Genomic DNA, 25,875 nt, shown 5'->3' with positions numbered 1-25,875 from the left:
AGGCGAGAATATTTCTTTGGCTCCCAGTTTTTTCCTTTTATGGCCCTGATTATTTAGAAATGTGTGGCATTTCTAATTTCAGGACATCTTGGAAATCTCCAAAAGTATGCAAATATTATTAAAACGATAAATTTGATTTTATCGATAAAGTATGTACACACATCACTACAAATGAGGCCTAAAAGAATGCATTAAATAAATATTAATTACGCTATGAAACGTGATTTTGTTACTTTGTCACGAGATGATTACACTTATAATATGCAAATCTTTAATTTTCAGCTATTTTCGGAGTAAAAATCGCGGTTGGTAGCGATGAAATAATTATTAAAGACTAACCCGTGAAAATACAATTCTGGAACGTTTACGCCTCCTTTCGTAGATCTGGATGCACAAAATACAGCTTCACACATTTTGTTTCCACTTTTTAGTGTTTTGACTTTGACCCTGATTTATCTGATTTTTAAATATTTGGTAAAAATGTTGCATCAAACCCCAATGTTTTGTCTGCTTAAGGGGGCACCTGTCAACTATACCATACCACACTATTTTCACCGATAGAGCGACGTTGCCAGACTTATATGAGCTATCGCTTTTACACGAATGGAGGTTCCCTGAAAAAGACGGAGATAACAATACCTCTTTGACACATAGATGTACAAGAGCGGCAACACGTTATGGTTACCTCTATGTATACTATCTCTATGGTCAGCTTATTCTGCTAGAGTTGAAGGAGCAAAATCTGCCCAAATTACAGAAACCAGTAGGGCGATTGTCTAAAACCTGCAGCAATCATTATTACAATCTCAATTGTTCTGATTGGCTGAATTTGTACCATTATTGTTGCAACAATGCATTGTAGCCAATAGTGAGCGAGCATTAACCAATCAGAGATGATTGCGATCGTGACATTGTAGCTCTCAAACAACCGCGGTAGGGCCACTGCTACAACCATACAACCCAAGGCTATAACTAACATATGGTCGCTGGAGGTCGCTGCACTTCATTCGTTTTACCACAGATTATCTACCCAGTATAATAATGCATGGCACTGATTGCTTGTTGCTTGCCAAATGCCAGAGAAATGGAGGAAAAACGAGGAGAAAACCTCAGAATAAGGACTGTTAGATGTAGCCCTATTGTGACACTTACTGTTAGAGCGAGATAGCTAAATACATTTAAGCTCTTGTTAGAACGTGACAAAATGATTATGTTTTGTCCTTTGTCAAAATGTATTTGTACGTGACATGTACTTGACAAACAACGTGAAGAGTAGAAGGAATGACATTTCACAGGCACAAAAAAGAAAATCTGCTTGAACGAGAGGGACTGAGGGGGCCACGCTAGTTGCAAATCTGGACATATGTCGGAAAATCCCTCATGCTCAGACCCCAGCAGAGCTGCTTGTTTTATTATGTTGGCAGTACTGCGTTTCTGTCAGTGTGTAGCACAAAGCAAGTGATTATATACTCTTTGGCACAATCACAGACAGAGTGTGCAGAGTACATTTGTAATTTTGATGGCACCTTTTATCCACAGTGTTATTGTATGTGATTGTATCCACAGCACAGACCAATAACATTGATCCACAGGTTGGTGTATGGGTTGAAATGGTTGAATGTTGATATTGGAGCCGTTGTGTTCCCGTGTCATAAACAGGGGGTGGCAACTTTGTATGGGGCCACTGCAGACTTTTTATGGAATCATTTAGAATGAAACAAAGACATTCTTTGTCTCATTCTAAACTTCAAAGTCAGAGACAAAGTTTCAAACTATAAACAACTGGCAACTATCTACTCTATGGTACGTTTGTTTTTAGGTTGTTGGTTTAAATATGAAAGTTTTCTTTCCCAACAGTTGTGATAAATTTGTATATTTTTAGTTGTATTTCATGTGGTTTAGTGTTTTTGCTTCTATTTTTCTCTCCCTGTTAGCTTGAAGAAACTCGCAGCAGTGTGATTGAGACTAGAGAAAAATAAGGACAGTGACTTATTGTTTGGTGACTCTTTTCGTTTGTAAGATTAAATTTATCATGTCTGATAAATATAGAAAGCGTGTTAAGTGCTGTGCATCGGCTTTCGACCCAACACTTACTATCCACTCTTTACCAAGAGCCGGAAAGGCATCTAATTATGCAAGGTAAATATTGTCGTGTCCCTTAAGTACCAGCTGTTCTTTTTATCTACAAACCGGCTAAAGAAGTCAGAAACGCTGGTGTTTTTGATATTTTGGTTTATTATATAGTATTATTATAATGTTTCAGACTTCGAATTTGGGCAGAATATTGTTTTGCCAATGTAACTGAGTAGGTGTTGAAAAGCTTGCACACCAGCAGTGTGCCTGGCTCACCAGCAGAAACATTGCAACAACATTCAATTTCAGTGGTATGTACCTAGTAACTATTCATTTCTATTGCAATTTGTAAAAAAATCTCAGAAAAACATCAATTTTGTTCATTTTGCCTCATTTTAGAACCTGTCCTAATGTGCCTATCTTGTCTCTGCCAGCAGACACATCACAGCAACATTTTATTCAGTTGGTACATAATATAAATTTCTATTGCAATATGTACCTACTTAACACATTCTCAGTAGAGAAACAAATATATTGATTTTGTGTATTTTGCCTTATTCCAGGAACAGTCAGTGTGGCTTCCGCAACCTACTAGGTACCAAATGTGCCTATCTTATCTCGGCCACCAGATACATCACAGTGGTATGTAATATAATGTTTCTATTGCAATTTTTTATAAATCATCAGTTAAAAAAATATAATAATTTTGTGTATTTTGCCTTATTTCAGGACCTGTCTGTGCTTCCACAAACCACTACTAAATATGCCTATATGCCTATATTGGTTCTGTTCATTATTCTATTTATGATATATTGAATAAGTAGTTCTTGCTATGTAACATTCCCTAGTTTGAAAAACATTTCAGTATTAGATCTTTAATAATAATTAATCTGTTTAAAAGATAATAATTCTATTAAGATTTATTACTGTAATCCAACTTTGGTTTAACTATAACCTGTTTTTGTAATTTCTTCATTATGTATGCTGTGGATTATGACATATTTGTAATAAAACACTTTAAAAGTACATTTATTTACTTCATCTAATAGCTTAGAAAAAAAATAAGTAAAAACATAACTTAAATCTTTGTATGCTTTTCACAGTATAATATAAAAATTTATTTCTATAAATTATAGCATTTTAAAAAGTATTTACTTGTTTTATTCCAGTTTTGTTATGACCGCTTTTCAATCGCCATAAATAATAATCTTTAACTGTGGAATAAACTCCTCGGTTAAAGATTATTTGGCGATTGAAATGCGGGCCTAATATAGAAAAAAAAAAATACGGGGTTCGTAATTTCGCGCCAAAATTTTAATTCTATGGAATCACTAATAGATGGCGTGACGGTGCATAGTCTGCACTTTATTTGTATGTAGTTGGGCTTCTTCTCCTGGAGTAAATGTGTTCTGTGGTCATAAAAGTAAAAACTAAAACGTGATTACATACCTACTCTTTGCCTGCCATTCCCATGTTTTTAATTAAAACATTCCTAAAGACCCCTAATAAACAATTAATGTAAAATATATAATAAGCCCTAGCCAGATTAAAAGAAGCTGATACTGGTAAAGTTCATTGTGCTTGGTCACTAAACAAGAAAAGAAGGAGCACTGCATTCAAGAACGTGGAAACCTAATCACCAACCATCTACCGAGCAAATAAGGTACAAACAATTAACAAAAAAGGAAATAGAATACAAAGAATTAAAAATGATACATGATGCATTGCTGATTCTGTGGGATTGTTCTCAAAGTACAAATATATCTCGGGTAAATATTTTTTAATTAGAGAAATAAATTTGCTCCCAGCTCCATGCTGCGTACAACTTATAAATTGATTTTAATTATTATTTGAACACATATTTTACAAGCCTACTAAAGCAGAACCGACAAACATTGAAAACAGCAACCGCCAAGTTACTTACTGGTTCTTCTCGTTAGGTAGGGCATTACAAACTAGTGGTACCTAGATTCACTTGACAATGAACCTTATGTAGGTATTCAATGAACCTTATGTAGGTATTGTTAGGTACTTACTTACCTACCCTTTATAACTTGTCTTATGGTTTTAGACATATTTATGTTTATTTTCAGCCTCAACCTATTACATATGCAAATGAGGGAGATGCAGAAATATATAATAGAATACGTGACATCGCTAAGAGTCATCACAAAATTCAAAACTTTTTACTGGAGGCATCTTTCCATTCTAGAAAAATTCTCACAGGTTTGAACAAACAATCATTACAGTCCTTCTGGAAAGTGCTGTGTTGTCAGACCCACACTAGGTGGACAGACAATACCAAGTAAGTCGCAGAGAGCTGCTCAGATGGAGCCAGACCACAGCATGTGGAAGTCTCTAAAAAGACCTATGCCCCCCCATTGGACGATAATGAAGATGATGATGATGACGACATTTGAAACGACCTCTATGTAGTAGTACACACTACACTCTATCGGCAGAAAGAAGTGTAATCCCATACAAAAGATAGAGCCAAAAATCTTAGTGGGTGTTAACCATTTTGACCAATCAATCATTTTTAGGGTTCTGTACCTTAATAGGTAAAAAGGAGTGTAAGTGTTAGTGGAGGGGTTCCGGGAAGGCAAACCAAATGAGTGATGTGTTAGGCGGTAGAAGTTGGCCGGGTCAGCTAGGGCTTAGGAGTTGAATTTTCAAAAATCCTTTCTAAGCGGATGCCTACATCATAATAGCTATCTGCTTGCAAAATTTCCGCCCGATCGAAGCTGTGCGTTGATAGATCAGTCAGTCACTTTTTCCTTTTATATATTTAGATTATTAAATAAATTGTTTTTATCAGCCTCACATCACAGATCCTGTGGGCTGTACGGTCAAGCACTTGGCGAAGGTATATCTGAAATCCTGCAGTCATACAAAAAGACTTTAAAAGAAGTAGAAGACTCTGTCATCGGCAACCAGAATTACACACTATCATTTGTATACAGCCATGTAGAAAAGTTTCAAGGGTTATTCAATACATTGAATAGGATTATTAGCACCATAAAAGAGAGGAGACTGACTGGTTGCCAAATATTAAGTCTCGTACATCAGTATATTTTGAATGGCAATAAGTTGGTACATGAGGCTCTTATTCAGTAAGTACCTTGTCGATCTAACAACTTCCATGATACAGCCAATCTTGATGGCCACTCTGAACATGATCCCGTTTGACACGCATAAGTCAAATTTTATGTATCACAGGGGCATAGGCCATCTCTTCCATCTAGACATGTGTAGTAAATTAGTTCCACAAGCAAAATCGAACTTGCCACAAGTTCAGAGTGGTTGTAAAGATAATAATTATTGTCTTGTTATTACTTATACGTTTGATCCACCTTAAAATAATTGTAATTTATTAATTGTACTTTGTAGTTTGTGTAATGTATCTCAATTATATACATATATGCATGTATATACAATATACATACTTTATTGTATACAATGTAGCACAAAAACACAAGAGAGGTTACAATAAGTACAAGGTTTTATTTATGAAAAATTCTTTAAAACTTTTAAAATAAGGTATTTATATTGTTCACAGAATATTTTCCTGCATCAACACTGTGTTTATAAATCAACTTTGCACATGGCTTTTATATGGCCATTTAAGAGATCCATATGAAGAGTTTTTTGTATATCCAACTAAGAAGGATGACACTTCTGATACATTAGTTTCATCTCAAATAACAACAGACACTGCTGACAAATCACTTGTGTCAACCGTTAGTATAAAGTATTTTTTATTACATATACGGCATTCCGAACTAGTGGTAAATTAAAACTACCCGACTATTCAAAAGTACTTGTAAAAAGTTTACTTGAATAAAACATATTCTATTCTATTGAAAAATGCTTTCTGAAGATGAACACTAATACAAGTTTTTTAAATTAAAGAAAACGGGGTTCGTTATCGAGTTTCCCCATATATTTACAGTCAGTATGATAGCCTCTCTTCACAATCGGCGATGGATGATCGTTATTCGTATGATCGTCTGTGATCGTCTGTCATCGGCAAGTTGATCGAATTGTGCAGGCATCCACAGTCCACACGATCGTCCGTGATCATTTATTGAGCGGCAGTCCTTCAATATGGATGGATAATCGATGATTGTGTCGGTACGGGCACACAACTACAAGTGAATTCCCTTTGATGCGTGCCCGAAAATCCGACAAATCACCGATCGCCGCGATCACTGAGACGATCATAGACGATGATCGGCGACTACAAGCGAGTAAGCCCTCCACAAGATCGTGCTCGTGTGTAATCGTCTGTAATCGCCGATTGTGAAGAGTGGCCAGATAGTAAAAACTTGATAAGTATTATAACAAGTTGTACAAATTGTCATCAAAATTCTCAATAGTTCTTTCTTTCTTCGCACTGGGCTGGTTTCCGCACTTAAATGTTTCCGTCTGTTGAGCGTGTTTTTCTTTCTCAATAGTTTAGTTCAATTCTCAATAGTTATCAGTTATCACACTAAAAGGTGCATCTTTAGTGTATTTGTTCTGAAACTGCTACAGTATTGCTAAACGAACAGTTAATTTTTTTAAATAAAAATAGTGAGCAAATGAGCAGGCAGGTCATCTGATGTTAAGTGATTATCGCCGCCCATGAAAATTTGCAGCACCAGAGGAACCGCCAATGCGTTGCTGGCCTTTCAGGAATTTTTTGGTCAACAACAAAAACAATGTTGAAAAAACTTTTGAACAGCTATATTTCTGCAATTTTCTGGGACATAATATAAATGAAATAAAATAGTCGTTTTTTTACAGCTCCAACAGACACCATTAGATTGTGGTTATAACCTGAACCCTAATATGATACCATATTTCATACCACTCTCACTCGCTCAGGAGGTATTGTTTATTGGCAAGACGGTCATACTGTTCGGTTTCGATCCTAAAAAAGTTAAGAAGAGTAACAGTTTTAGTATAAACAGACCTATGTTGACGTTGCAAAAGATCAATGCTGATTCTAGAAGGTATGGTTTGTAAGGAGATGTGTTTTGTAGGCCAATAAGATGAATAAAAATCACGGGATAAAATTATCATACCACGTCATTTCTCAAAAATCTGATTGGCGGACCAAACACATCTCTCCGTGACGTTTCTAGCATTTCGCAATTTTTTACTTACCTAAACATTGCATGAAAAAACAAGTAAGAAGATGTATGTTCATGTATTTTTTTAGATTTACAATATGGGAAGAGAAAGAAGCGGAATTTCACGAGAAATTACAAAAACTAAAAACTCCTGAAGTGTTTGAAGTTTGTAACTTGAGAGGTGTTGTCAGAGAAATCAAGGAATGTGTTACAATGGTAAGGAAAACTCTTAAATATTTAATGCTTAATAATTATATTTATAGTCTACTAAATATTTACAAAAAAAATGTTACACTAATCGTTGTTATTGCTTCTTACGTAAAAAAGGAACATCTAAAAACTTACTCTCTCTCATTTGGTTTTCGGCGTCTTCAAAAGTTTGCGGCATACTTTTACCCGCTGTTTCTGGCAAGAACATTGCTGCAACTGCGCCTATTGCAGCAATTATACCGACTATTATTAAAGGGAGGCCCGGGATATACACTTTTAAATATACTATGTAAGGTGATATCACAGTGGCAACATATCCACAAATCTGAACTACCGATGTACCGGATCCTCTTACCGGTGTCGGTAACATTTCTGCCGCCCATTGCATAGCGACCATGTAACAAATATTTACACCGTATCTCGCTACAACCGCACATAATACCGAAGGCAAACCACTCGGAACGATCGATGTCAAAATACTAAAAATACAACACAAACTCATCATAGTAATTGATATCCATTTCCTACCAATCAAATCTAAAGTAAAAGAAACCGTTAGTAATGAAGGGAATTCAGTTGCAGATAGTATTGTAAATGATAAAAAGAAATCAAAGGCTAACGACCCTATACTCCGCAGTAATGCATCAAAAATTATGGTGCAGCACATAAACTCTATGCATATGCAAATCAGCATTCGCCTTAACAAAGGTATTCTAAAAACTTCTAATATGCTACTGGTATTGTCGTTCGGTTTCGTATTCATAGATAGTTTAAATTGACGAATAACCTCTTCAGGAATCTCTTTTTTGTTCACTCGTCCTATATTAGTAACTTTTGATATTGCTTCGTCGACTCGACCTCGCGAAAGTAACCATCTCGGACTTTCAGGTATCACAAATGGGGCAAGTAATGATAATGCCATCGGTAGACTTGTTAATAATCCAAGAGTTTTCCAATTCCCACAGTAAAGAGCCAACCATGGCAATGCAATCATTCCCAAAGTGAAAAATACTCCGGTTGGCAGATTGGCTACAATCGTTCTGTATTTCGGTGACACATATTCTAGTACCAGTAAATATATCATCATCATGCAAGTTTCGTAAGACATACCCATAAAAAATCTGCATATGCAGAATTCCACAAAATTTCTTGCAAATACACTGCATACGCCTGCCAAACAACCGATTAAATTGCCGATGATGCCTGCAGGCAAGCGGCCGAATCGATCAGCAATCAATCCTATACACAGCCCCCCGATAATTGAGCCTACAAAAAATATAGATTGCGCTGTTGCTTGATAGTTGTCTTTGTCACAAACCCATCCCATTTCGCTTGATATTGTCGGATAAGGGATTTGTGATTTTTCGAACTCCCATCCATGTTTACAATGTTCTGTGGGCCAGGATAAGTTTATGTTCTGCTTGGATTCCAGAACTTCAGTCCAATTCGCAACATATGCCGTGCAATGAGAATATCCAAACACGTCATTCGTGTTCTTTGGAATGGCAAGCGATCTTCTCTCAATTGGAGATAAATTTTTCAATTCTGGTATCCAACACCAGTGGTCTGACGATACTTCTGTCATAAAAAGTTGAGTGAAGTATGAGAAAGCACCGAACACGTAAAATGGGCATGTAAAGAGAATGAGCAGCACTTGATAAAGCCCAAATTCTCCCGTCGAAGACAGTAACTGGTCGAAATCCACATTTTTCAACGAATCATCTGTTATTTTTTCTGTATTCTCGTCATAAAACTCAGTCTTTTTATTCTTCAATTCGTAAGTCATCTTCATAATTGTTGTGTTGTTAATTTTGCCATCTCTTGCGAAGCCACGACTAACTACTAAATAGATTGATGATGTTATGCTTCAGTTCAATTTTGTTTTAATGGTTCCCAGCTGCACCAATTGGGCGCAATTAACTTCGCAAATGAGGTGTTGGAAACACATTTAGGTATTAGTATGTTTATATAAATAGACTGACTCGGCCTGACTTTGCTTGGATGGAATTTATGAAAATCCTATCTTAGTGGTGATTGTAAGCAATATTGATCCAAGTCCTTAAATGGGCTTGTCTTTGGAAGTTTAGAAGAGAATTTAGCCCACGGCATTATTGTTCCTAGAAAACAGTCAACAGCATAACTAGGTCAACTGTTTCATTATTAATATGGTATGTGTGTATGTAGTATCGTAAAGACCTGTTCAGCGGATTATAGCAAATTAAGCTTTTGGTTCATTGTATCGTTAAGAGTTATGCGAGTGATTTGCTGTTATCCTTTGAGGAGTTATATCTTCCATCGTTAATATTCTTTAGATTTTCACTAAAGGATAAAAGTTTCACATTAAAATAATATTAATTACGAAGGAACATTATAAATTTTCGGAATAAAAGTTTCCTATATGTTAACTTAGAGTATTAGCTACAAGTACCGTCAAATTGGATTCAAATCCGTTCAGTCGTTTGATGCGCGAACATACAGACAGAATTTAAAAAATACGTATTAAATTTTACCAATACGTTTCGGGCTCTATATCGAAAAAAAACCTTCATGCTTCCACCGATTAAAATAATTTTCAAAATATATTTAATGCACAGAAAACTTCCAGTTACAGTTTTATTATACTTAAGTATAGATAAAACTGGGAAGAGATAAGAGGTACAATTTAATGAAGCCTAATGTTACGTTACATAATTAACATATTATCACTTTAAGATGAATAAACAATCTTAGTACTAGAGTAGGCAGTTGTAAAAGATTTTAAAATTATTGTCTTAAGAATTAAAATGAACATAAATATATACCTACTTTAAGATCCATAATAATCCCATATACATTAAAACAAGCAACCTTATTACACTAATATTTTAATTGCAAACCAAATGGCACTAAAACAACTTAAGTAAGAAACAGAACAAGGCAAGATCTATAGTCTATCAATAGTCAAAAATTACAAAAGCGAAAGTGTTTGTTGATTGGTTTCTTGGTTTGTTACTTTGTCCTACAGTCACATCGCAACAAAGCAACGAGTGACATGGGCTAAAATCCTTCTCATGCTGAGAGAAGACCCGTTCTCAGTGGTGGGCTGGCAATGAGTTGGTGATGATCATGATGATGATGAACCATAGTTTCTAAAGGTCTAATAGGGTAGATAACGTGTTTTAAAATTAATGTCATCAAAAGGTTATGTTGCACAATATCTAAAATATATGAATCGGTTAATAGAGGAACATGTCACAGACGTTATTTCGTAAATTGTTCCGTTCCTTACTTATAATATGTATGACTTCGTCCGTGTGGATTAAGATTTTTAAAATTCCCGTGGGAACTCTTTGATTTTCCGGGATAAAAAGTAGCCTATGTCACTCTCCAGGCCTTTAATTAACTATACCCATGTAAAAAATCACGTCGATCCGTTGCGATGTGATTAAAGGACAAACCAATAAACCAACAAACAAACACACTATCGCATTTATAATAAGGGTACTGATAAGGATACTGATACAAGATTGCTTGCTCGGAAAAGCAATGTATCACACTAATATTATAAAGGCGAAAGTTTTATGTGTGTGTGTGTATGTTTGTTACATTATAACTCCTTCACGCAAAAACTACTGGACGGATTTGGCTGAAATTTGGAAGGTTATACCCTGGATTAACACATAGGCTACTTTTTATCCCGGAAAATCAAAGAGTTCCCGCGGGATTTTGAAAAACGTAAATCCACGCGGACGAAGTCGCGGGCATCAGCTAGTAATGCAATAAATGAATTAGACTTTGACTTTATTCAACAAGTAGTTAATTTTTTCAGCACCTATGGGCAGTGGCCGTGGAAGAAGCTCAACTCTTACACGAGCTGCGTCTGATGAAGGACTTCTACCTGCTGGGGCGAGGAGAGCTGTTCCTAGAACTGTTGAGACTCACCGCGCCCATGCTTGACAAGCCCACCACTAGAACATCGACCAGACGTAAATTTTATTTAAAGCCTGATCACTGACCATCGAAATAAAATAGCTCGCCATATTGCGGAAAATCCGTGGAACTAATTTATACAAGACCATGTACCATGGACAATGCGTAAAATTTAATTTTTTGTGTCAAATTTCATGTCAAAAGTTCTATTTTAGTCCTTATTTTAAAGATGAACCGAACTTTTGACATGACAGTTGACCTATAAAGTTAAAATGGCGCGTGAGGAGTTATTTTGTACGGACTATACTTACTGCTGCACTCAGAGTCGCTAATCGTTATTTAAGATTGAGTTAAAATGAGACAGATTTACGTGAGAGATATAGCTCTGTCTCGTTTAACTAAATCTCAAGTAACGATTAAGCAACTCTGATTATGGCTGTTAGTGACCTTATACTAGTGGCACCCCCAGAGCAAATTTTTATATTTATGGTCAGGCTATACATTTTCATTTTTTACAAGGGCTAGCTTACACACGATGGAATCTATGCAGATAACATTTTTATTTCCGAACAAGGTAGGTTTTCCATATGTCTGACCTGGCCCTGGCTAAGTTGTTCCTGTTTAACTTGAATAAGGAATCTATTAAGAGTGCTTTTCAAGAAGACGTGAGTATGACTTTTTGTTCATTACCAGCACACGCTTTACCACGTGATGGGAAGTGATGTGGCCTTATATGGGACGCGTTTGCCTAGAAGATGCCCATCCACTTTTGTTTTAAAGATAAAATAAAATTAATAAGATACCAGAATTATAATTGGTAGGAAGCCAAGATCTTTCAAGAGTATTCCAAATCCTAGCCATACATATATCACTAAACTAAACTAATCAAACATCTGTCACAACATAGTGGTATGGTATTTGTACAGTAGCCGTCAGAAAATATTGCACATCGAACTTGAGAAAGACATAACGGTTTCATCGAGTGTTGTCTCTGTCGTTGAGACCGGCGAAACATCACTGAGTGACAGAGATGATGCTCTACGAAGCAGAAATTCTTTCTAAAGTTCACTGTGCAACATTTACTGCCGGTACCTGTCGTGTTTCTAGTTATTAAGAACCGAAACTTCTAATCATATTGCTAAGCTTTTAAATGATGTATTACAGATATGAATCACGCCTTTCAACTGGCAGCGCGAGCAGTTTTCCTCGGCAACAGTGCCGATATAGAAAAGTTTTGCTTCGAACTGCCGTATGTCAAGCCGAATATCTCTGTCAACTCGACGATTGAGGACGATAGCAGCACCGGTATTATGTTTTAAATTTTATGTTAATGTTACAAATAGTCTTAGTCTTTTTAGGGTTCCGTATCTCAAAAGAAAATAGGAACCCATAAATATATATATATATATATATATCGCTTTGTTGTCTGTCTGTCCGTCTGGATGTCTGTAGAATCATGGGGAGGTAAGTAAGTCTTATAGCACACACCACTTCTTTAGGATCAACATACGGAACGGTATTTATTGCCATTATAAACATAATCCAAAAACTAAGGGGTTTAAAAATTAATAAAAATCGATTTTGTGATTGTAATAATGATATTTTTTTATTCTTTCATTTGCTCTAAGATTGGGTAACATCATTTAGGCTCGAAACCCTAAAAAAAACAAAGTAGAGCAGTAAAGTGTACCACAACTACGCAAGAAACGAAAATTCTCTGTCGTCAGTTGCAGATGGATGGTCCAGCATAATTTTGAAGTACGATTTCAAGTGGCCTCTACATTTGTTGTTCGCGCCGGAAGTTCTCGCGCGATACAACGACATGTTCCGCCTCTTGCTGCGGATAAAGAAGACTCAGCACGATCTACACGCACTTTGGAAAACTTATAAACAATCCACGAGGTAAGTAATAATCTACATAATTAATTGTACTTTTACGACAGTATCCGGCTCGAAGGACCATAAAAAACGCATTGTGTTCTACATTTATTGTTCGTGCCGAAAGTTCTCGCGCGATACAATGACATGTTCCGCCTCTTGGTGGTAATAAAGAAGACGCAGCACGACCTACATGCTCTGTGAAAGACATATAAGCAATCTACGAGGCAAAAAATAATCTACGTAATTATTTGTGCTGTTACCTATATATCGAGCTCGAAGGACCATAAAACTGAAGTTCTCTCTACGTTCGCTGTTAGCGCCGGAAGTGCTCGCGCAATACAAAGACATTTTCCGCAAGCAATCTCGGAAAATTTGACATAAATTTAAAAAGATATCGTTGTTATTTTCAAAGCTTTTCGTGGTGCTGATTACGAAAAGAGTATCCATTTTCAAATTCAAGATAGCGGACTTATATTTTCTGTAAACTAAAAAGGTTTCACTTATCTCGCGCGTCCTGATATAAGCATTTTTTTCAGATTTTCAATGTGTCAACTTCACAACAAGCTAATGTTTCTGATGGACAACCTGCAACACTACCTTCAAGCGGATGTGCTAGAGACCAATTACTCGCGACTTATGGAAGCGGTCAATAAGACTAATGATTTTGAGAAACTGAAGAAAGCCCACGCCACATTCCTCGCCGATATATTGAGCCAGTCATTCTTGACTGTTACTTCGGTAATATTTATTTAATTTCCTTTTATAAAATTCAAAACGGACCGCAATTTGAAGCTATTCATATGTTGGTCTAAGACTGAGCTAGATAGAGCATACTTTGAATTAGCTTGGATTTATGACAGGAGTTAGAATAAAAAGAGACAGATTTATGTCTGTCTCGTCTTAACTCAGTCTTAAGTCTACGCAACGTCAAAGTATGCTCTATTTTTAGCCTAAGTACTTTATAAAAAATATGAAGATTTTTAGAATATAAATGATACTTTTTAGAAATTTTTATAATAAAATCTATTTCAGAGTACAGAGTTTAGATTTTCACAGAATGTGTATTTCTATTGCATTACCGCTAGAACAACAAAAATAAAGACTACAAAATGGCCGCCACGAAAAAAGAGTAGTAGTGTATATTTTATCGTACAATGGTAAGGAGCCCTACTGGTGCGGGTCTGATTCACACTTGACCATTTTTTATATTTTTTGCAGTCCGATAACGAGTCAGGCGATTTATTCGACTCGCTAAACAATCCAGTGTTCTGTAACATTATGGAGTTGCTGAAACTGTGCCATTCCTTCTGCAGCATGAGCGAAGCAGTTGCTGATAAGGAAGCAGAGGACTACTACTTGCGAGGATATTCCGAACGGTAGATATGCCTCATTTATGGCTGATCCCTTAAATATCGCTCATTTATACTTATCCGATAAATAAATGTAATTAATTTCTGATTCGATAAATTTATAATGATCCCATATAATAAATATGGACCATAATATTATTTATATTTATCTGATAAATAAATATGGCTCATTTATTCTGATCTGATAAATAAATACTATGGCTCATTTTATCGATCCCATAAATAAATGTGGTTCATTTATGCGAACGACTCTGATGATTTTATTTAAAAATAAAGATGACGTGTTTAACCTATCGTGAGTGATATTCTTTATTACGAGTATGCATAAGCTTGCTAAAACCATCACTTAAAAACTAGTTGAACATACTCCAGCGAAAAAAGTGACTTTTAGCCGGCTTACATACATTTATTTTGTACTATAATATGATGCCCGCGTAGATTTAGGTTTTTTAAAAATCCCGTGGGATTAAATTTCCGGAATAAAAGGTAGCCTATGTCCTTACGGGATGTAAGCTTACTCTGTAACCAATTTCATCAAAATCGGTTAAACTGTTGGGCCGACCACAGTTAGCAGACAGACAGGCACATTTTCGCATTTATAATATTAGTATGGATTATTTGTTCTCTCCAGGTTCAACAAACTAGTAAAGCAGTTGATGCAACTTCTAGTGTCGTTCCGCGACCGCCCGTGCGGAGTGCACTTGGCGAGATTGCTGATGCGACTCGACTACAACCGCTGGCTCAGCGGCGAGGCTCAACTCACACAATCCGTCACCAATATGCTGCGATAGTGTGTCTAATAGGAAAAACCGGCCAAGTGCGAGTCAGGCTCGCGCAATGAGGGTTCCGTACTGCAGTCGTATTTTTTCGACATTTTGCACCATAATTCAAAAACTATGATGCATAAAAATAAATAAAAATCTGTTTTAGAATGTACAGGTAAAGACCTTTCATATGATACCCCACTTGATATAGTCACTCACTTGGAAAGTTGAAAATACTAATTATTAGTTCATGACCACAATTTAATTTTTTTGTGTGATCTAACCCTAAATTCGCGGTTTTCAGATTTTTCCCCAAATGTCAGCTATAAGATCTACCTACCTGCCAAATTTCATGATTCTAGGTCAACGGGAAGTACCCTGTAGGTTTCTTGACAGACAGACAGACAACAAAGTGATCCTGTAAGGGTTCCGTTTTTCCTTTTGAGGTACGGAACCCTAAAAACGGTTCCTACCCAGGTTCAACAATAGTAAAGCAGTTGATGCAACTTCTAGTGTCGTTTCGCGATCGCCCGTGCGGGGTGCACAGCGAGATTGCTGATGCGACTCGATTACAACCGCTGGCTCAGCGGCAAAGCCCAACTCACACAATCTATTAGGATGAACTATTTTTATATGACCTCCACTATATTTAAAATAAAAGAAAATACCTAATATAAAATCAAAATCTTTTATTCTTAATCAACAATTTTCTTGTCTGTAAGAAATAATTGAACTGAAAACACTTGGTCATGTCATGTCAGTTGTCAATTATTATTGTCAGACACACTTAGTCGTAAAATAACAAAAACTTTTTCATCGCTTTATACATTATTTACAAGTTGCAACATGGTTGCAACAGAAGAATATTCCAGAAAAAAACAGTCTTATTCATCATCATCAATTTTCTCGTCTTGCATTTTTTGTTTTATAGCATGTTCAGTGTGGTCTTGCAGAACAGCTTTCAATAGAATACACTTGGTCATGTCACAGCTACAGGGCTGTGGGTGTTCAACTTTCTCAGGGTCTTGTAAGGTCAGCTCTAGATTGAATCTGAAAAAAAAAACAATGATAATATGCTTGAAGAAGCCTGACGCATCTGGCGTCAAAAAGACGTACAATTCTCAATGTTTCTCTATACTTCTATACAAATATTATAGAGTTTGTAAGTTTGTAGGGGGGTAATCTCTGGAACTACTGAACCGATTTTGAAAATTCTTTATTCCTGAGTGAAATAGGCTATATTTGATTTTCAAAAAATTAGAGATCCCTACGAAATTTGTAATAAGATACACGTGAGAAGCTGGAGCGAGTCGCTAGTTTGGAATAATACGCGATTAGCTGACAAGTCAAGTTGATCAGTAAAACATATTATCATCTTCATCAACCGATACACGTCCACAGCTGGACATAGGTCTCTTGTAGGGTCTTGCAACCTGCTGAGCTGTTGGTTAGAGAAACTCCAAGCATAGTCCTCCATCGCCCGCTGAGTGACTCAGCTTTGTTATGAGGCCTATAGTTAGACGTTCATCTACAAGAACTGATGAATTCTGGTCGATCTCGAAGCTTCGAAGCAAAAGGTTTAGTCAGCATTAGACGCGAATAATGAGATAGCCACCTACATAAGATGCACGGGCATATTTACTGTGCATCTTAAGTAGTTGGGGCATATTTTGATTTTTAACAGTATGACAATGTGATTTACCTTCTAGGGTTATGTATATCTCTATTCATATCCAGTTTAAAAGCTATAGGCTCTTGTTCCTCAACATTCTGCTCTTCAGGTAGCAATATAACGGTCTGCTTCCAATGAGTCAACTTGGCTTTAGGTGCTGTGCTCAGAACTATTTCATCTCCATTCGATAGTACTGGGAAATGACAATCAAACCATATGCAAATTCCTTGATACTGGCCACTTTTCCTAGCACCTGTTATAAAAAACATGGCATTTTCATAATAGAACATTACAAACATATTATACTGGGGAGACACATTGTGTTCACAGAACTGAAATAGACAATATTTGCTTCCTGTTGATAAAGCAAATATGACGAGTCTATTGTTACTTTGGACGCGTTATTATATCATGCTTTAAATATGGTTTTGTAAAAAAAAAAAAAAATCAACTACATTTTTAAAGTTGTTAAATATATTATTCTTTGTATACAAACCTACAACATGTTCAATGCAAAAGCCACTTAATTCAAAATCAAAGTCATTTTTCAAGTTAATCCAAGCCAGCACCTCTTCTTCACCAAGCAGGTCATCTGGTGAAATTTGCATGATTTCAGGCTTACTGCTTTTACTGGCTCTAAGGTGTTTGGAAAATGTTGTCAATGATACTCCATGGAAATTTTTCCATTTATCATACAGCTGTGGTACACTGAAATATAGTATAAAGTAAAATAAATCAACTCAAAGTATGTAGATTTTATTAATACATCATTATTGTTCATCATCATCATCAAGCGATAGACATCCACTGCTGAGTAGAGGTCCGAAAAAGCACCCAGAATTGAACCCCAACCTCTGAAATATACGGCACATCATAACCACTAGGCTATCTCTGCTTGCTGGATATACTTTAGTCCGACAGGTTGAGATGGTAATCGAGGTATGATGGGGGGGGGGGGGTTACGGCGACACACACCAGTGCTCGCCCGCACCGGCTCAGCATAGGGGCCATGCGGGTGTGTGCGGTGTTACCTCCCCAATAGCCATATTATCTCCTGTCGCGTACCTACTATACATACAGAACTTAAAAATAAATATCTCACCTACATGGAGCAACATAAACCACAGCACTCTCTGGAAACAAGAGACCATCATCCTTGAGGAATTTGTCTCTCGCCACATATACAGAGTCTAGCATTCCCTCATGAAGCAGGTAAAACCCCATCCATTCTGATACAATAGCATCTACCTTGATACCACCAGGCAAGGTTACTCTTTCTACTTTACTATGAATAACCTGTAACAATTAATCTGTACTTATTAGTATCAAATAGCACCTAATGAATGCAAAATTGCTGAACCATTTTCCAATTCAAAATGTCTTTAAACCAAATTCATTATTATGATTTATGAATCAAAATGTGTCTTTATTGAATTGTGTCTAAATTCATTCAAATCAATAAAGTGTCTGCAATTTCTCATTTTTAACCGACTTCCTGTTCTTATAAGAATTACATCATAAATTCTAGAACAACTGATTTCAATATTTGACAGAGAGATTGCATCTTAGAGATTGTACTAGAATAGTTATGACTTTGTCTGAGAAGAATTTATTTATTTTTTCAATATTTCTGTTTTTTTAGTGGGATCTCAATTTTTATTTAACTGCTGTTAACAGTAACAACTAACAAGCTATTAAATAAGTTCAATTAGATACGTTTGAAATTTGAATAAGTAAAAACAGAAATGACATGTTATGTTATATTAAGTGTGGAACATTTTGGCTAATGTGTTATTAATTATCCACCTATGGAAATGCACCAATCAGTGATAACTGATATACCATAGTGCGCCACATCGAATTGTTTATCATACAAATGAAATTACAAATGAATTACAAATTTTAATCAACGCGTTTCGGCCTTAGTAAGGAAAGCATTGTAATTATATAGATCTCATACTCTTTATAGGAAATATTACCTCTATCACATCTTCAAACTGATTCTCTTTGACGATCTCTTTAGCTAAATTTGCCAAATTGCTTGCTTCAATTGCATATACTTTTTTAGCACCCGCTTGAGCACAGAATATGGAGAGGATACCAGTGCCACAGCCGACATCCATTACCACCTTGTTTTTAAAGTAACCTTTATTTTCTAAGATAGCTCGGCGGTACGTATCGGTCCTAGGGTCATCTTCCAACATTAGCCTATGAATCTAAAAAGTATAAGGTTAAGTATTTTGTACTTTTTGCTACGTAAAACCATTAATAAACAAATTACTAATTAATCATATGAGTAGGTAAAGAAAGCGGTACCTCTAGATCTTCATAACTCGAAAAGTAATCACTTTTTGAAATATCCATTTCCATTTTAAAATCTTTTGCCTGTCATAAATTTTTATCAGGGAAAACGGGGAATACTTGAATATGCAAGTATTTGGTTTAAAATTTGAAAAATCTAACCAATTCAAAACATGTGACCACAGATTATAGGGATACTACACGTGACGTTATTTATTAGAGTAAAATCAAAATGTAAATCAATGTACTCTGTGATCGTAGATAGAGCACAGAGTAATAAAGGTAGATGCAGGAACGTTTGCTTTCTCATTCGCACTTTTACTCTTTGTGCGTTGCTTGCTTCCATAGAGTAAAGTAATACCTAAACCATAGGGGTGCAACTCCAGAACATTAAAAAATCGCAAATTGAAATTCGCTTGTGGTGCCATCTAAGCGCGAGTACGGCTAAACAAATAGATAACAGTTAATAAAAGACGAAAATAGATGGCGGGCACATTGTTGTAATTTTAAATTACAAACATTTGGACAGCCACAGTCACCGTCAGTGGTGCCAGATAAGGCGAATTACCGCCATTTAGGCTACCTCGGGGGGCCAATCGGCGCCCAAAAATCCCGATTGGCTACCAGTAACCATTTAGGCTACCAGTAGGGCGATTGTCTAAAACCGGTATCAATCATTATTACAATCTCAATTGTTCTGATTGGCTGAATTTGTGCAATCCTTGTTGCAACAATGCATTGTAGCCAATAGTGAGCGAGCATTAACCAATCAGAGATGATTGTGATCGTAACATTGTAGCTGTCAAACAACCGCGGTAGGGCCCCTGGAAGATAGAAACGGGCGATTTTAGGCTACTCAGCAGGCAAAATCCTAAAACAAATTCCTAAAGGCCGGCAACGCATCGGCGGCTCCTCTGGTGCTGCAAATGTTCATGGGCGGCGGTAATCACTTAACATCAGGTGACCCGCCTGCTCGCTTGCTCGCTATATCTATTAAAAAAAAAAAAAAAACGGGCGAATTCAATTGGTAAATATCTGGCAACCCTGGTCACCGTTGAAGTTCAAAACTTTTCATGTTTTCGTGTATTGTTGTTTGTGCGGTTCTAAATATTTCTATTTCTGATAAATTTATCTGACCCTGCTTTGTTTACTGGACTCTGTGTTTCCTTTAACCACCTCGATAACTACCTAAGGATTGATTTACGGACTCGATTCATGCCTGAACGATTGACCACGGCTACGGATTACGGACTTGTTTTTGCTTTGTGAAAAGATTTTCTGTCGATAGATTTGTGCAGGGAAAATGCCACGGAGATCTCGATGTGTGTTCGGATGTGAGCAATTCGGTAAGTTTAAAATCAGCTCACTTGTAATCTAACACAAATCTCTTAAACGAGTCAAACTCTATGCTCCATTAGTACATTAGGTATTTTATCATGATACTAAATAATTCCTGCGATTTCGTCCACGTGGATATCATCCAAAAAACCATTTTAGAAATCCCGTGAGAAGTCCAATTTTCCGTGATAAAAGTAGCCTACAACCGTCTCCGATGCAAGCTATCTCTTCACCAAATAGATGATGCCCGCCACTTTGTCTACGTTGGTTTAGGGTTTTAAAGAATCCCATGGGAACTGTTTGATTTTCCGAGGCAAAAGTAGCCTATGTCCTTACCTGGATGCAAGCTTCTCTGTACCTTCTAACTTTTATCATAAACGGTTACACAAATTGACTGTGAAAAGCTAGCAGACAGACAGCCTGACATACTTTTGCATTTATAATATTGGTAAGGATTATTGACTACTAATTCTGTACATTTTTTGTTTTGTAATTAAGTGTAGGTACGTAGGTACAACATTAGATATTATTTTGAACTTTAATGACTATGGTTTTTTTATATTTTACTAGCTGCCCCAGCGAACGTCTTACCGCCTAGTCGATTTCGGGCAATTCCATAAAAACCATCCTCGTACTTCAAGGAATATTATAAAAAAAGAATTAGCGAAATCGGTTCAGCTGTTCTCGAAATTTGCGCTTAGCAACACATTCAGTGATTCATTTATATATATATATTATAGAGATTAAGTAAATAAGTACAATAAGTATAGATAATACAATAATATATTGCATATTTTATGTTACTACTTTTTCAGATGTTTTGCATCACTTTCCAAAACCTGGCCACTCCTCTTTGAAACGATTTCAACAATGGAAAGAGATAGTAGGACAAGATTTAGAAAGCAAGACTGATGATGAAATATATACGAATTATCGAATTTGCAATCACCACTTTGAAGATCGTTTTTTATACCATCACAGTAAAAGACTAGCAAAGACAGCATTTCCTTCTCTTAACCTTGGTGAGTTTTATTTATTAGTTATTACAGTAGAGAGGATTTTGAGAAATTACATTGATTGACATGTCAATAATAGGTCAAAGCACAGATTGTAGAAGCTTGAAAACACTGGCCAAGTGTGGGTCAGACTTGTGCACAGAGGGTCCCATACTTCAGTCGTATTTTTCGACGTTTTGCACGATAAATCAAGAACTGTTATGTAGAAAATAACTGGCCAAGTGCGAGTTGGACACAGCACATAGGGTTCTGTAATACACAAGAGTAAAACAGATCACTTTTCTTAACAAGCCGCAAAACTGTAGAGGTTTATTGTTAATATCAAAAAAAATCGACTTGGCAGCGCTACGGGATACCCCACTTGGTATCAAATGTAATAAGTACAAATGTTTCTATGGAATCTTCAAAACTGAAATCTCCTAATGAAGTTGCAGACAGAAACTAACTATGTATAAGTCAAAGTCAAAGTCAAATGATTTATTCAAAATAGGTAATAAATTACTCTTATTGATTGTCTGGTATAGTGTTAGATTTGTAAGATAATATAGTGGTGATAATTATAACGCAAACTTAAAACTAAAGCTACGAGGGTTCCAAACGCGCCCAGGTCTGAGAAGAGCCCACAACAAACTCAGCCGGGTATTCTTTTTATTATCACCACTTTACAAATTTATTGTAACTTATTAGAACTATCACAAAGTCGTTAAGCAACTCATTCCCAAGCTTGCTTATCATTTAAATAATCCTTTACATTGTAATAGGATTTTTCAATTAGTTTACGTTTTATGAAAACTTTGAACTTGTTGAGAGACATCTCCTCCTCTATAACTAATAATTATAACATAAACACTTCTTCTAAAACTCTATTTTGCATATTTCAGGTGCCATTGATTCAAGTCTAGATGCTAATACAATAAATCAACCAGAAAGTTCTACACATAATCAATCGGTCGCTCAAAGTACCCCATCTGTGGTTCACAACATCCAAGCAGGATATTCTCAAACTCAGATTCAGAAAAAAATAATTACTAGTAAGTTGTGGCCATAAACAACAAATAATACACATACACACATACACACTGGGAGGTTACCTGGCTGGCACCCCACTAGACCTAGGTCTACTTAATTGTTATTACTTGTTTTTATCTGTATTATAAGTATTTTTTGTGTTCCTTATATGTAATTTAATATGTAATAATATCCAATAAATTTAATTTAATTTAATTAAATAAGAGATAAAAAATCTTTACTGTTTAACAAGATTTTAACAAGAATAGAGTATTGAAAATTGTCTAATAGTTAATCTATACTTAATAAAAACACCTTTTTTTTTTCAGGAAAAGCTGGTCAAAGACATGTGAATCTCAAAGTTCAGAAATTGTTAAGGAAAATAGTTAATTTGAAAAATAAATTATTCGAACAAAGAAACCAAGTAAAGATAGCAAAAAAAATGTCAAAAACAAAATTATTTAACAAGGTTCTAAAATACTTACCTATGCCTGCTCAAACACTTGTAAAAATGCAATTAACACAGCATAACAAAAAAAGCCGTGGAAGAAGATTTAATCATGCAGAAAAATTAATGTCACTCTCGATATATAAGAAAAGTCCAAAAGGCTATAACTTTTTGAGAAAAATGTTAACTTTGCCATCAAAACGAACATTACTGGATGTCCTTAAACAAATAACAATTAAACCAGGCTTAAACCCTGCGATAATTAAACTTTTGAAAAATGCGGCAGACAAATTGGGGATGGAGCAACGATTATGTGTATTAATCTTTGATGAAATGTCTTTGTCTCCATCCCTACATTTCAATACAGCATTCGATCAAGTAATCGGATTTGAAGATTTTGGGGGAAATGAAATTACAGAGAATATTGCTGACCATGTTTTGGTATTCATGATAAAGGGGCTAAAAGCTAAGTTCAAACAGCCAATTTGCTATTTGTTTTGCAAAAGTGCCACAAAGGCAGTAATATTAAAAAGGTGTATTAAAAACATAATTACACAAATTAATCAAACAGGATTGGCTGTCGTCTCAACTGTCTGTGATCAATCTACAATTAACAACAAAGTTATAAATGAGCTGATAAAAGAGACTAAAGTAGATTGTCTTAGATTAGGCAACGAGCCTAGGGATAGTAGTTTTGCTGTAGAAAATAATAATATATTCCCCTTATTTGATCCCCCACATTTGTTAAAAGGAATACGAAACAATTTACTGACAAAAGAATTAAGATTCACACAGGAGGACGAAGTAAAGACTGCTAAATGGATACATTTAAAGCTTCTGTTAGATATTGATGCAGGAGAAGATGACTTACGAATGTGCAACAAGTTAACAGAAGCTCATGTACTCATAGAGAAAATTCCGAAGATGAAAGTAAAACATGCTGCACAAGTTTTTAGTCAGCGTGTATCAGGAGCGCTACGATTTTGTGCAAGTAAGTACTGTTAATGTTCTGAAACTTTTAAAGACCTGATATTTGAAGACCTTCTTCACTTTAGAATTAATTCATCAGACTTTGGTACTACTTGACTAGCAAGGACTAATCTTATTCTCAATAATTATTTATTAGCAACATATATGGCGCTATTTTACATCTGTAATGTGATGATAGTGCAACTTTAAAACATCCACAACTCCATACTAATATTATAAATGGTTGACGCCAGCTCACTATTGGCTACAATGCATTGTTGCAACAAGAATCGCACAAATTCAGCCAATCACAACAACTGAGATTGTAATAATGATTGATGCCGGTTTTATGAAATCGACCCACAGCCCACCCAATTTTGACGTTTGGTATACAAATAACTTCTTAGGGAAGGACACTACTTTTTTCTCTGAAAATCATAGAGTTCATAGATTTTAAGAAACCTAAATCCACGCGGGTGAAGTCGCGAGCATCAGCTACAAATCCATGTAAATGTGGCCTGACATTTATGTATAAAAAAATATATTTAAGTATTTATTTAAGTATTTAATTTTTAATCTTTTTTCTTTTTCAGAAAATAATTTACTACCACAAGAGTGTGCTGACACAGCCGACTTGCTGCTATTATTTGATCGTCTTTTTGACTCCTTTAATGGAGGGTCTTATAAAAAGACCCATAAAATATATAAAAATTGTTTGAAAATGAACTCTGACCATTTTAAATTATGGGATGAAAGTGTGCCAATATTAAAATCAATGCGATTTAAGATGGAAACAAAAAAAAAAGATGGAACAGTAAGTATTCGTTATGAACAGGTTCCATCAATTAAAAATTGGATCCACAATATTAAAGTTATGAAAGAATTGTGGCTATATCTAAATGAAAAACATAATGTAACTAGTTTGTTAACGCGCTGTTTTAACCAAGATCCTGTGGAAAACTTTTTCTCCTCTGTGAGGAGCCACGGGGCTAGAAACACAAACCCTACCTGCCAGCAGTTTGAAAGTATTTACAAAACATTACTTGTAAATAATTTAAATTCAAGTCACTCATTAGGGGCTAACTGTGAGGAAGATCCTAACAAAATGTTACAAAATTTAGATTGTCTTTTGATAGAAAATGACATCAAAGAGCCCCCGATGAGCAATGAGCCAATGGATACAGATCTAAGTATAGAAAATTTGGCAGATAGTAGTTCAGAAATTGGAGACAAATTAATAATCTCTGAAACTAAAAAGTATGTGACAGGGTTTGTCATAAAAAAGCTAAAAAGGAATGTGTGTAAATCTTGTATAAAATGCAATAATGAATTGTGTGACACCACCCCACCTCAAGCAGATGAATACATACATTCTATCGATATCACAAGGAGATCTCTTTACCGACCCTCGCGTAACTTTTCAAATTGTGTGAGAAATATAATAAAAATAGTAAAAAGCATGTTAAAAAATGATCCTGGGAAAAGTGGCAAAAGTCAAATGATAAAATTATTAGTTGATCAGAGTACAAGTTTTGATTTTTTAACATGTGATACACACAAAGTCAATTTGAAAAATTATATAATAAATTTTGTGATCAAATTGATTATTCACAGCTGGTGCAATAATGTAAATAAAATTTTAAAAGGTAAAAATTCAGATACTGAAAATGATAGCATAAAAATTCAGGCGTTGAGATATTATCAAACACATAAAGGTAAATAATCTATTTTATGCAATCTAATGAAATCAGTAGTTGAATTACAGACTTCGTTTGATAAAACTAGCTTATGCTCGCGAC

General features: G+C 35.6%; 3 protein-coding genes and 1 long non-coding RNA gene across 5 annotated transcripts; 2 read left to right on the top strand and 2 right to left on the bottom strand.

Annotated features, from left to right (window-relative positions):
• The first annotated feature begins 1,667 nt into the window (after positions 1-1,667).
• LOC138403730 (uncharacterized) lies at positions 1,668-3,072 on the top strand. The gene is made up of 4 exons (XR_011237922.1): positions 1,668-2,139; positions 2,264-2,384; positions 2,637-2,715; positions 2,803-3,072. It is a non-coding gene; the product is annotated as an uncharacterized lncRNA (long non-coding RNA).
• Positions 3,073-3,454: 382 nt separating this feature from the next.
• Positions 3,455-16,014, top strand: Grip75 (gamma-tubulin complex component 4). 2 transcript variants are annotated; one of them, XM_069505492.1, is made up of 12 exons: positions 3,455-3,842; positions 4,167-4,299; positions 4,892-5,186; positions 5,633-5,813; positions 6,862-7,070; positions 7,280-7,406; positions 11,209-11,365; positions 12,474-12,614; positions 13,043-13,211; positions 13,727-13,928; positions 14,409-14,566; positions 15,192-16,014. In XM_069505492.1, the coding sequence occupies exons 1-12, from the start codon at positions 3,783-3,785 to the stop codon at positions 15,349-15,351; spliced, it is 1,992 nt and encodes a 663-aa protein (XP_069361593.1). In that variant the 5' UTR covers positions 3,455-3,782; the 3' UTR covers positions 15,352-16,014. The 2 variants fall into 2 exon arrangements, with proteins under 2 accessions (XP_069361593.1, XP_069361592.1); XM_069505491.1 differs by having other exon boundaries at positions 3,456-3,842; positions 13,037-13,211; positions 15,192-16,013.
• LOC138403745 (carcinine transporter-like) lies at positions 7,438-9,309 on the bottom strand. The gene has a single exon (XM_069505493.1). The coding sequence runs from the start codon at positions 9,190-9,192 to the stop codon at positions 7,495-7,497; it is 1,698 nt and encodes a 565-aa protein (XP_069361594.1). The 5' UTR covers positions 9,193-9,309; the 3' UTR covers positions 7,438-7,494.
• Art8 (Arginine methyltransferase 8) lies at positions 15,994-19,501 on the bottom strand. Its single transcript, XM_034979402.2, has 6 exons — positions 19,313-19,501; positions 18,976-19,212; positions 18,099-18,292; positions 17,493-17,704; positions 17,027-17,249; positions 15,994-16,374 (listed from the first exon to the last, which is right to left on the bottom strand). The coding sequence occupies exons 1-6, from the start codon at positions 19,364-19,366 to the stop codon at positions 16,209-16,211; spliced, it is 1,086 nt and encodes a 361-aa protein (XP_034835293.1). The 5' UTR covers positions 19,367-19,501; the 3' UTR covers positions 15,994-16,208.
• Positions 19,502-25,875: the final 6,374 nt, after the last annotated feature.

The sequence above is a fragment of the Maniola hyperantus genome, chromosome 20, assembly GCF_902806685.2.
Source record: "Maniola hyperantus chromosome 20, iAphHyp1.2, whole genome shotgun sequence".
In the NCBI taxonomy this organism is placed as follows: Eukaryota; Metazoa; Arthropoda; class Insecta; order Lepidoptera; family Nymphalidae; genus Maniola; species Maniola hyperantus.
This window is presented reverse-complemented; position numbering and strand designations above follow the sequence as displayed.

Excerpts from the sequence above, each read along its gene's own strand:
- Grip75 (XM_069505491.1), top strand. The coding sequence starts at position 3,783 with ATGATACATGATGCATTGCTGATTCTGTGGGATTGTTCTCAAAGTACA. Across the intron at positions 5,187-5,632 it reads GTACATGAGGCTCTTATTCA|AATATTTTCCTGCATCAACA; the intron begins GTAAGTACCTTG and ends TATTGTTCACAG. Across the intron at positions 5,814-6,861 it reads ACAAATCACTTGTGTCAACC|CTCCAACAGACACCATTAGA; the intron begins GTTAGTATAAAG and ends GTTTTTTTACAG.
- LOC138403745 (XM_069505493.1), bottom strand. The coding sequence starts at position 9,192 with ATGAAGATGACTTACGAATTGAAGAATAAAAAGACTGAGTTTTATGAC.
- Art8 (XM_034979402.2), bottom strand. The coding sequence starts at position 19,366 with ATGGAAATGGATATTTCAAAAAGTGATTACTTTTCGAGTTATGAAGAT. Across the intron at positions 18,293-18,975 it reads AGTTTGAAGATGTGATAGAG|GTTATTCATAGTAAAGTAGA; the intron begins GTAATATTTCCT and ends TAATTGTTACAG. Across the intron at positions 17,705-18,098 it reads GTTTATGTTGCTCCATGTAG|TGTACCACAGCTGTATGATA; the intron begins GTGAGATATTTA and ends ACTATATTTCAG.